This window comes from Zalophus californianus, chromosome 9, assembly GCF_009762305.2.
Source record: "Zalophus californianus isolate mZalCal1 chromosome 9, mZalCal1.pri.v2, whole genome shotgun sequence".
NCBI classification, from domain to species: domain Eukaryota; kingdom Metazoa; phylum Chordata; class Mammalia; order Carnivora; family Otariidae; genus Zalophus; species Zalophus californianus.
The window spans coordinates 88,170,055-88,182,123 of record NC_045603.1 but is presented as its reverse complement, the minus strand read 5'-3'; the positions used below and the strand labels follow the sequence as shown (position 1 = coordinate 88,182,123).

General features: G+C 35.6%; 1 protein-coding gene across 1 annotated transcript in view; it reads left to right on the top strand.

Annotated features, from left to right (window-relative positions):
• The window catches only part of PIK3C2G (phosphatidylinositol-4-phosphate 3-kinase catalytic subunit type 2 gamma), a 382,139-nt gene that overhangs the window by 105,727 nt on the left and 264,343 nt on the right, over nt 1-12,069 (top strand). The window contains exons 12-13 of the mRNA XM_027593856.1: nt 1,797-1,919; nt 8,712-8,843. Of these exons, the coding sequence (XP_027449657.1) occupies nt 1,797-1,919; nt 8,712-8,843 (255 nt within the window). The remainder of the gene's footprint in view (nt 1-1,796; nt 1,920-8,711; nt 8,844-12,069) is intronic.

Sequence of the window (12,069 nt, the reverse complement as noted above, 5' to 3'; positions counted from 1 at the left end):
GCTTTCTGCCTCTTTTTCTCTACCTTCTCCTCCTAGACTCACATAACGTGTGTATTTGTCTGGTTGATGATGTCCCAGAAGTCCCCTAAGCTTTCTTTACTCTCCTTCATTCTTTCTTTTCGTTCCTCTGACTGGATAACTTCAAATGACTTATCTTTGAGTTCATTGATTCTTTCTTCTGCTTGATCAGGTCTACTCTTGAAAATTTCTAGTGACTTTTTTTAAAATTCAGTTATGTTCTTCAGTTCCAAAATTTCTGTGTGGTTCTTTTTAATATTTTTTGTCTCTTTGTTTATAATCTCATTGTGTTCATGCATCATTTTCCCGAGTTTGTTGAACATTTTTATGATGATTATTTTGAGTTTTTTGTCAGGTAATTCATATGCTTCGATTTATTTAAGGTTGGTTTCTGGAGATTTATTTTATTTCTCTTGTTGGGCCATATTCCCCTCTTTCTTTGTATGCCTTGTTACTTTGTACTGGAGTCTGTGCATTTGAAAAAAATACAGTCTTTATTGATTGGTTTCATACAGAGAAATAATGTCACCAATCAGCACAACCAGAGATTCTGGGGCCTTTCAAACCTTTTCTCTTCTCTGGATTTGTGTGTGTAAATTCCCAATTAGAGAGGTTTTGCTTCTTTCTTCAGGAGCTCATAATTTCTTGCTCCCCCTAGTGTCTGTTTATGGCACTACAAGTTTGCTGGTGCTGCTGTAAACTCCCTGGCTGTTTTTGTTTGTTTGTTTGTTTTAGGATTTTACTTATTTATTTGAGACAGAGAGAGAGAGTATGAGCAGGAAAGGGGCAGAGGGAGAAGCAGACTCCCCACTGAGCAGAGGGAGAAGCAGACTCCCCACTCAGCAGCCTGATGTGGGATCATGACCTGAGCTGAAGGCAAGATGCTTAACCTACCGAGCCACCCAGGAGCCCTACCCTCAGCTGTTTTGGGTTCTCAGCTCTTCCCTGGCATCCAGAGTACACCAGGTCCCATCTATGCTATGAGTTGGGTAAGACAGAAACCAGTCTTTCAGGCTGCCACCCAAAAAGCCGGAACACTGGACACACACTCCAGCTCTTTTTCTCCTTTGGTAGAAGCCAGAAGTTGAGGATTCTTTCCTGTTCATTTTACACTGAGAAGCCAGAAGTTGGGTTTTTTTTTTTTTCCTGTTCATTTTGCAATGAGTTGGGGATTTTTTTCCTGTTCATTTTGCACTGAGATGGGACAGTGGCAAGTGAATTTGTGCTAGTTGAAACCATTGGCTTTGTTCTCAGAGGCCCCGAACCTGGCACCCATTCCTATTCAGCATTTAGATTTAGGCAGGACAGAAAGTAGTCCCTTAGATAGCCCCTTAAAAAGTCTGAATGCTAGACATATATTCGGTCTTCTCTTTCGCACCCCAGGGAAAGGTTGAGAGTTGGGAGTTTCCTCCTGATCACTCTACACTCTGCCAGGGAAGGAGTTCTGGAAAAGGACACAAATTTTCCTACTGATTTCTATGTGACTGGTTTGTACTTGCCTGGAGTGCAAGAGCTTCTTGTTTCTGAATTTCTCACAGAGGGAATTGATCCATCCAAACACCAAATTGGTGTTTCCATGGGGGAAGGAGAGTCTGGGGCTTTCTGTTGTACCATCTTGCAGATGTCACCCAACATAAATTTTTAAAGTTATTTTTAAAGCATACTTTACAGAAGCAGATATAACTTTATCATTTGACTTTTAACTCTAAAAATAATTGACCCATATAGAAAACTGCTTTCTTTATAGTTTTCAGCTTTTTGAATATTTTTGTTTTTAGCTATAAAGCATTTTCTTTTTCCTGTTGGCTTACATATGCTGGAAAGAAGTTGTGCCAAGTGAGAAGCTACAGAAATATTCCAGTCAAAAAATTGTTTTTTCTCTTGGTCAACTGGAATGAAACGTAAGTTTAATCTTTATTTTGGCAGTATCATTTATGTAATAAAGATCAAGGATTCTTTTTTCTCTTTTTTTTTAAAGTGGAAGGTGTGATTTTTTTTAAATATTGCCAGTTGATGTGATTCAGTGATATGACAGATATTCTCATACTAATAGATAACTGACCATACAGTTCAACAGATTAAAAGTCCATTTAGAAATCTAGACAAGTGTCCAATCCACATTACCAAACTGATCAAAAGGGAAATCGGAAAAAACAGAATTATTAATCATTCACGGACTGTGGATATAAGAGATACCCTCTATTTGGGGTTGGGGGAAGTAGATTCCAGGTATAACAATGAAGAAAGAAATCACCTAATAACATGTAATCTTCACTTCCCCATGAAAGCCAATTATAAATTTATTTAAAGTCAAGTTTTTTTATAATAATTATCTATGCATGTGCAAACTACCATCTAATTTTGGGTGATTGGCTCCTAGTTTCTCATTTTAGAGACACTTATTAAATCAAGAAGGAAAAAAGTACCTTCTTGACACAGTTCATTCCTTCTTGCTCTTCTCTGTCCCCTTCCCTTCACCTCAAGTCTTTACTCAGAATCTCAGGGCGTTCATAGGCCCTATCTATGGCTATTTCATGATTATTTCCACTTTTTCTTGCTGTTCCTATGACACTACTCCACTAGCTTTCAATCATTTCTCTGGGGTCGCCAATGCTACACTGACAGTGAATTTTCTTCCCACCTCAAGTAAAAGAAAACCAACCTATGTCTCATGCCCCTTTTACCAGATCTGGCTTTCTTGGAAGATGATTTGATTCCCCAGTGTTGTTCTTTTTCATTGAGAAACATGTGCCGAAATTTCTGGGACTCCAAGGATGGTGTTAGATAGAACCACTTATCCTAATCTTAGTGTTACTGCAATCAATGGAGACATGACATGTAGCCTTCAATTTTTACGTACTCCATGGTTCCTTCTATGCAAAAGCAATTCCTCCTTTTACTAGGACTATGACATTTATCTTCCCTTCTTTGCTTAGGCTCTTAATTCCCTTGACCAAAGACCCGATATTCAATTACAAAGTCCTCTTCTATTGCACAGAATGAATTCTGCTTGTGAAATTCTTCAGTGTTTCCCCAATTCTCATAAGGTAAAATACAAATCCTTTAGCACAGCATACAAGGCTCCCAGTGGTTTGGCCCCTGCCTATCTCTGCACCTTTATCTCTGAAGTTAACCCCACTCTATGGCCCTGCATCCAGTCATTCTGCATTTGATCTATTTACCCTAACTATAAACTGAGAAGTCATGCCTCTGCTAGGGGTCCTCCATCTGTCAAGAGTACAGTGTCTTTACTGCCCATCTTGGGAACACCTAATTATCTTTTTTTTTATGTTATGTTAATCACCATACATTACATCATTAGTTTTTGATGTAGTGTTCCATGATTCATTGTTTACATATAACACCCAGTGCTCCATGCAGAACATGCCCTCTTTAATACCCATCACCAGGATAACCCATCCTCCCCACCCCCCTCCCCTCTAGAACCCTCAATTTGTTTCTCAGAGTCCATAGTCTCTCATGGTTCATCTCCTAATTATCTTTCAAGACACTCTTTCACCTTCTCTGTAAACTCTTCTTTGTATCATTAGAAATAATTGGCCACTTTTCTTTTGTTGGTTGATGGGAACCTCAATCTATTTTCTTATGGTCCCTTCCTGAATGTGTTTGCTTATATTTCTGTTTGCTTTTGCCAAATGATACAAAGATCTTTTTTTGTGGCTTTTGTCATTTTATTTTCTTTTTAAAATTTTTCATTCTGGCCATAGCGGCATAAGCAGTATCAAATAGAGTAAGAATTCAGTAATTGTTCTTGGGCAAATGAATGAATTTCATGTAACAAGTGATTCTTTAAAAATATTATTAATCAGCTCAATGACTAAAATTATTCTTCTGACTTAATTAAAACTTACTCCTAGCTATTTCAAAATATCAGATTAGTTTTCAACTGATAGATATGTGCTATCATTTAATTCAATAAAAAAACCTACTAAATCTAACGTCAATTTTTTAAAAATCCCCCCCAAAAAAGTTCCCAAATAAATTGAAAATCCTTTGTGCTGTTGGAATAACTACACTGATACATTTTTCTTCTGTTCCTTCAAGACTGTACATGCATTATTTTTACTGTGAGTTTTTTGTTTCCCTCAATAGAGTTAGTGACCTCAACCTAGAATTATTTTCATTTCATTTCCATTAAAAATAATTATTTACCATTCTTCTAGGTACCTGTAGCATTCTTTATATATTTTTTAACATATATCTTTTACACTATAATTGATTATACATTTCATTACTAGACAGTACACTTAAGGACAGAAACTTTGTTGTTTAATAATATATGACATAGATTTGACTACATATTTCAATCATGATAATATACCCCAAATATATTATCTCATCTTAATAACAAAAAAATTAAACAGGTATTGTCATCCTTTTTTAAAGATCAGAATATTGAGGTTACGAAGCTTAATTAACTTGCCCCAGGTCCCACAATGAGTAAATGACAGAACTAGTGCTCAGACCTACTCTCACTCCAAAGCTATGTTTTTACTGTGATTTCTATACTATGTCTTAAAACATATAAAATCCTTGGCAGAGTACTAATATTCTATAAGTAGTTCTTTCATCTTAAATTTAAAAAAAAAAGTTCTACTCCATTCTCTTATCAGCAGCCACCCCATTTTTTCCCCTCTGCTTTAGTGCAAAACCCTTCCAGAGAGTTGTATATATTCACTTTCTTCAGTTCTTTTTTCTCTGCTCTAAAATATACTCCAATTAGGCTTTCATCTCTTCTGTTTCACTGAAATTGCACATTAGAGTCACTGGTGACCTGCATAGTTAATCTAATGTTAGTTTCTCAGTCTTCATCTTACATGATCTATTTAGGAGCATTTGGCACTGTTGATCTCACCCTCTGTCTTGAACTATGCTCTCTTCTTGGCTCCCATATTCTTTTTGCTTTCCTCCTCCTGTACTGGACATTCCTTCTCTATTTTCTTTTCTTTCCCCAGACTGATCATGGTCTTAGCACTTATACCTCTTTTCTGTTGTATTTACCTTTCTCCTTTAGCTTTCTCTTATCATCACATAGCTTTAAATGCTGTCTATATGTCAGAATCTCTAAAAATTATATCACCAACACAGGCATCAGTCACAAACTCCACACTTATACATTCAGCATGTCTAAAACAGTACTCTTTAGCTTACATTCCAAACTTGTTCCATCCGTGGATAGCCACCCTGGACTATCATTTTCAGTGCCAGTTGTTCAGGTCACATCTTTACCCTAAATCTCCTTCTCTTAGATCCCATGTCCAGGAAATCCTACAGGCTCTCCCTTCAGAATATTTCCGGGCTCTTACTTCTCATCACTTTCTTTGGTCTAGGCCCTCATTCTCTCTCCCCTCAATTACCACAGTATCTATATAATGGTCTCCCTACTTCTCTTGCACCGCTATAGTCCTTCTCACACAGTGGCTAAAGTGACTTCTTTTATTTTTTTATTTTTTTTTAAAGATTTATTTATTTATTTGAGAGAGTGAGAATGAGAGAGAGAGAGAGTACATGAGAGGGGGGAGGGTTGGGGGAGAAGCAGGCTCCCCGCTGAGCAGGGATCCCGATGCGGGACTCGATCCCGGAACTCCAGGATCATGACCTGAGCCGAAGGCAGTCGCTTAACCAACTGAGCCACCCAGGCGCCCTAAAGTGACTTCTTTTAAAATGTAAGTCAGGCTATGCTATTATTCTGTTTGAAAGTCCTGAAATGGCTTCCTGTTTCACAACACAAAAATCCTTACAAGGCTGTATTGTCAAATATCAATATTAAAAGGAGAGTTCTAAACATTGTGACTTTATTAAATCTCCCATTTTTCACTATGAAAAACTTACTCTGGTCTTAGGGAAACTATCTCATATAGAAGGAAAAAAGTTTCAGAAAAATTTTCGCGTTTATTCATTTTTTCAGCAGTAGAATAAGGTAAATATATGGTTAAAACTTGCAGTCTATGCCAGCTGCTTGCATAAAAAGAAGCAATTCAACTTCACTTACTGATTTGTCCCTTTAAGTGTTTTTCTCCTTTTTTTGGTCTAAAAGTTCATTCCTTTGATTTTTCGATAGCTGTATAGAAGGTTAAAAGAGAGATTTTCCAATGAATGTGAGATTATTCTGGCTTTAAAAATCCATAGGTATTCAAGAAATGAATAAATAACTATTCAGAGAGCATGTATTCTTTCCTAGAAGAATTTATTCTTATTAATAAAAAATGACAAAATGGAGATTGACAGTAACTATCCACTGTAACTTATTGAATTTTTGTCATTCTTGAGGTGAAAGCTCACTAATAAGTGAAGTTAGACATGAAGAAGCCAGACTCAATGAGAAAAAGAACATTCTAGATTAGGTGAGGAATACAGTGAAATTATAGCTTTCATTCTAGCACAGACACATGAAAACTGAATAGAAAATCAATTACAAGTAAAGGAGAACATTCAAGAAATTACTGTGCATTCCACAAGAACATCAACATTTTATGTTGAGTTTCAGAACTTCTTCTAAGCTGAGAAGTATGTCCACATTATCTTAAGTGGATATTACGAGTGTGAAAGAATATGAAGGTAAAGAAAGACTTTTAAATATCTAAATATAAAACAAATTAATTTTTTAACAATCTAAACTTTGCTAATCTTGAAAAAATAGATTTTCTTTACCATAGTCTTCATTTTATTTCCCTTCGCTACATTTAACTAGATTTAAATTTCATCTGTCTACAATGGCTAATATAAATTATTACTTTATTGATTGAATAATGAACATATTACTGATGTATTGCTACCATTTGCCACCTATTATCTTATTCAATGTTTGATCCATTATGTGGATAAGGAAAAATGAGGCTTATTAGTCATAGGGCCGATATTTGAATGCAAATGTATCCAGATCCAAACTTCTCACTTGTCCTCTCCACACAGCTTACATATTGACATCTCAGAATTAATATTAAGCAATTATATCATGCCTTAAACTGCACATATTACCCCATCTCAATTTCCTTTTTATTTTATATTTCTGTATCAGTTAAAGTTATCAACTATAACATAATCTAGAAGCCTAGAATTCATCTTTAATTCTTCATTGTCCTATTCGACTAATATGCTGTCAATCAAATATTAGTTATTCATTTTACCTCTAAAATAGCTCTTCTGTCTTCTCTCTTGTTAGCTGCTTTATTGCCACCCAGGATCTGGGGTTCTTTATCACAGGGAAGAGCATATTGGGGAGATGGGTGTGTACTGCCTCAAAATCAGTATGGTCACTAGCTGAATTGACACCTCATTATTTCTTAGGCTGGATACTGACCCCCCACGCCACTCATAAAAGGGGGTCACCTATGTCTTATTTGACACTTTGAGTAAAGACTTCTCCCTAATATCCAGATTAGACAGCCAACTGCTACTGTGAGAAAATGCTCAATATTAACTGAGGCTTCAACTCAGCACCTTCCAATTGAACATTGGCTTTGGTCATCATCAGTCCTCTCCTAATTACCTACTGCTTAAACAATTTGATGTCAAAGTTCAACTGGGAATCACAAGTCCAGTGGATTCTGTTTATACTCCTCATACCTAATACCATCAGATATCATACAATACAAGCTGTCCGATTTGCTCTTCCAGTCACTTTTTTTCCTTTCCCATCCCTTGGTGAAGCGGCTCCTGTGAGTCTTCACTTTGCTAACCTGTGTTTAGTTTTTCCATTTCTTCCTAGCATTCTCATTTTCTAGCAAACATATAAATTTCTTGATGTCTCACAAATAGATCTCTCCTAAACGCCATACTTGTCTTGATATTCTTATAATAGAATCTGATCATTTCTATATAACTGAGATGACTCCAAAAAGGAAAGAAAAGTACCCTTCTCCCTACCCTCCATTAGAGACCTCAGATCACACTCTCAACTTTCTGTCAAAGCTTTTTCTTCTTGGACACTTATGCCACCCAGGTGTACCCCTCCCAGTCTTTATAGTATCATTTGTAACCTCACCTTGACCTATCCAGAAATTGGTATGTCCATTATGTTTTAGCAATCATCCCCCAAAAGCCTGGGGATCTCTTACCCAGAACGGTTCACATTTAAAATCATAAACAACTCTCTATACTTTTAGCTGTCTTGTTCAAATATTCCCTTTTGCCATTAAGAAAAAACTCAAATTCCCTTGCCTGGCATACAGAGTTCTTAAGCATTCTGGCAACTACCTACCTTTTTCAATGACATCCTCTATAATTTCCCCAACCAACTTGACCACATCTCTCATTCTAGCCATAATGAGCTACTCACCATTTCTCAGCTACACTTAATCTTTCCGTGAATGAATGACCTTGTCTATGTACTTTTCTCTTCTTGGAATATTCTTTTCCAAATCTCCATCTAATTATAGCCAACTTACTCTTTAAGACCCATTTCAAGTTATTTCCTTCCTTCCCCCATTCCCTAAGACAATGTTAGTCATTCTTTCTTCTGTGTTTACAAAGAGTAAATACATAAGTCATTATAAATTTTAAAAATAAGCTTACATGTCAAAATTATAATTAAAGCAATCCCCATTGATTGAATAACGCATCTCATTACTCTATGTATTTCTGCCATATTTCCATTTTTACAAGATCAAACACAAAAGTTCAAAAGGATCCATTGTAACTGCGTAGATAATCTACTTTTTTTTTATTTTAAGGATCAATTTTCCTCTTGAAATAAAGTCACTTCCAAGGGAATCCATGCTCACTATAAGATTGTTTGGGATTGTCTATGCAACCAATAATGCCAATTTATTGGCTTGGACTTGTCTTCCATTGTTTCCAAAAGAGTAAGTATATCATTTGTTCTTAATAAAGCTCTCATACCAATAAAAAATCTCCTTGGAAATGACTATTTTGCAGTATGTGGAATAATGAGAAAATCAAGAAGACATTTTATTCCAAAATTGAAATAGCTCAATATAAATCATGACTATTGAAAGTGGAACTGAAAAGCAAAACTGTAGAAATGGCTTTAGAAACAGGCTTCATGCTCAACTTGTCAACTGTGTCATTTATAATAAAAAGGTATTGGCATGACCAATTTCAAATGCTTTTCCTTCTCTGACCAGCCAATTTCTCTGTCATTAGTAATTCAGAACGACTTAGATCAATACTGTCATTTAGAAACAATGTGAGTCATGGAATTCTGGCTGAAGTAAAATTATACAATGTAACTGGTCTGCTGATCTTTTATTGCCAAGAAGAAAATATCTGGTAACTTTAAGATGAAATTTTTCAGAAAAGTAAACCAACTATGAGTTCAGATATTCTATCAGAACTAATGGCCATTGCAAAATTAACTGTTGACTTAACCATAAGGATTTGGAAAAATTAATACTTAGAATATTGATAAAGTCAATTACATGGTTTTCTATACTATTAAGGAAAAAATATTTCGATTAAATCAGCTTAGTTATTTTTCACATGGCAGGACTTGCTTTACAATCGAATTATAAAATACAGGATCTTCAAAAAATTATAGAGTGTATATTGCTATTTTAATAGTTACAAAGAATGTTTATAACACAAAATGTGATAATATAATAATATAAATAATATAAAAATGCTAAGAAAATTCTTCATCAGTTTTTGTTCCCAAATTTAGTCATTATAAATAAATTATGATCCAAACAAATTGTGGTAAATCTTTAAGATCATCTTTGTTGGATTAATTCTGATCTGGTGTGTGTGTGTGTTGCTCTATTTTTTGTTTTCATGTGTCCATTTCCTCGTATATGTTTCTTGATGACAGTAATATCTTTATCTTCGTAAGATCTGTCATCTAATATTGTAGCTCTTTTTTTAAAATTTTATTTATTTATTTATTTGACAGAAAGAGACACAGCTAGAGAGGGAACACAAGTAAGGGGAGTGGGAAAGGGAGAAGCAGGCTTCTTGCAGAGCAGGGAGCCCGATGCGGGGCTCGATCCCAGGACCCCAGGATCATGACCTGAGCCAAAGGCAGACACTTAACTGAGCCACCCAGGTGCCTCTAACATTGTAGCTCTTATAAATAGGCGATCAGTGGAGGTTTGTTTATTAAATTGAACTAGAAAAAAATCAAACCCTATAGGAGATTTAGAATAAAGTAAAATTTCAAGTCTATAAGAAACTGTTTAGCCCTCAGGTGCCTGGCTGGCTCAATCGGTAGAGCATGCGACTTTTTTTTTTTTTAAGATTTATTTACTTATTTGAGAGAGAGAGAGAAAATATGTGTGGGGGGGGAGGGCAGAGGGAAAGAGAATCTCAAGCAGACTACCCACTGAGCATGGAGGCCAAGGTGGGCCTCTGTATCATGACCCTGAGATCATGACCTGAGCCGAAATCAAGAGTTGGATGCTTAACTGACCGAGCCATCCAAGTTCCCCCAGCAGACAAGTTTTGATCTCAGGGTTGCAGGTTCAAGCCCCATGTTGGGTGTATAGATTATTTAAAAATAAAAATTAAAAAAAAAGAAATAGTTTAGCCCTAAAAGGAATACCTACTGCTGTTAGCAGATATTTCAAAAATCTTATTTGTGGGCTAAGAACTTTCATTACTTTCTCACTAGGAGCAGTTCTGCAAGTGCCCTTCCTTCTCTTGAGTGAGTTTCTTTAAAGTTTCAACTGCTGTATTTGTAACATCTAGCATGTTTGTAGAATAAAATTTCTAGCTATTCACTGAAAAAATTCAGTCCATTTTATTCCCTTCCATCATCTAATACATTACTTTGCACATAACATGCAATCAATAAACATTAAATATATAAGAAGTTTGGAATATATCTTTCAGACTAATCTTCAAGGTTTTTTTCTAGATGGTTATGATAGTAAAAATACTGCCTCCATGTTGTTTTGTCGTGTCTCATTTACCATTAGTAAACATTTTTATGTGAGTGCTCATCTGGAACTGATACTAGGTGGTGTTTTCCTAAGGGAAAGAGATTGAAATTGTGGATGATGACACATCACATCAGAAAACAAAGCTTACTTCAAAGAGCACTTTGATAAGCATTTGTAAATATATTTCTAAAAGAGCATTTCTCATGAAAAATCAGAAAATCTGCTTCTCTCCTGGGCTAAACAATTTGAAGAAATCCAGATCTTTTCAAGACATCAAAAATCCGTCACGTAGGGCAATTAGGGAATGTGATGACTCCCACTGTGTTCATTGCTCTGAGTGACAGAGATTTTAACCCAGTTTATTTGATGCAGATATTTCCAGATCACAGCAAACAGGTCACTTAATTTCATTTCCTTTCATGGAATGACCCCTGTCCATAAACATTTCATATTAAATCTGTCACTTATTACAGTTTGAATTGCTCATACCTAACCATGTGGAGCTGTCATTAGCACTTATATCTATTTTTCCAACCTACACACAACCTGAAAACATGCCGAATTAAAGGCTTCCTATCTCTTTGTGGTCTCCAAAAGTCGTTTTCAGAAGAACCAATGGGTGATTAAATTCAAATATATCAGTTATGGCTGCACCAGGAATGTCCACAAATAAAAATAAACTTAAACATTTTGAAGCACACAAATTCACCTTCAGATCTATAAAAACATCCAAAGTACAAAGGTAAAATTTTGCCCACAGAAGTTTTATAATCTTCTCTTTTGCAGATGGAATTTCCATTGCAGCTATATTCACAGTGCCTCCATACTGCAATAAGAAAGTGCTTTTCTTATCGCAACAATTTCTGTGAGCTAGCTTCCCTACTTAAGTTCAAAACAAATAGTGTGGTAGTTACTTAGTGTTTCTAAATTGTGATAAACTCCTTTACACAAAAGTCCTCAACATTGAATAATAGATTCTCCTGGGGAGATTTTAAAATAAATCCAAAACCCAAATATTCCCAAATATTGATTTAATTGATCTGCAGTGGGATCCAGGTATTGGTATTCTCAAAGCTCTCTGGGTGTGTTAAAGACCAGAAAAATTAAAATATTTTCAGATTTTCAAAAGAGACCCAAAATAAATCTTAATTTCAAAACAACTTGATTCCTTAGATTGTTGCCTAAGTAGCCA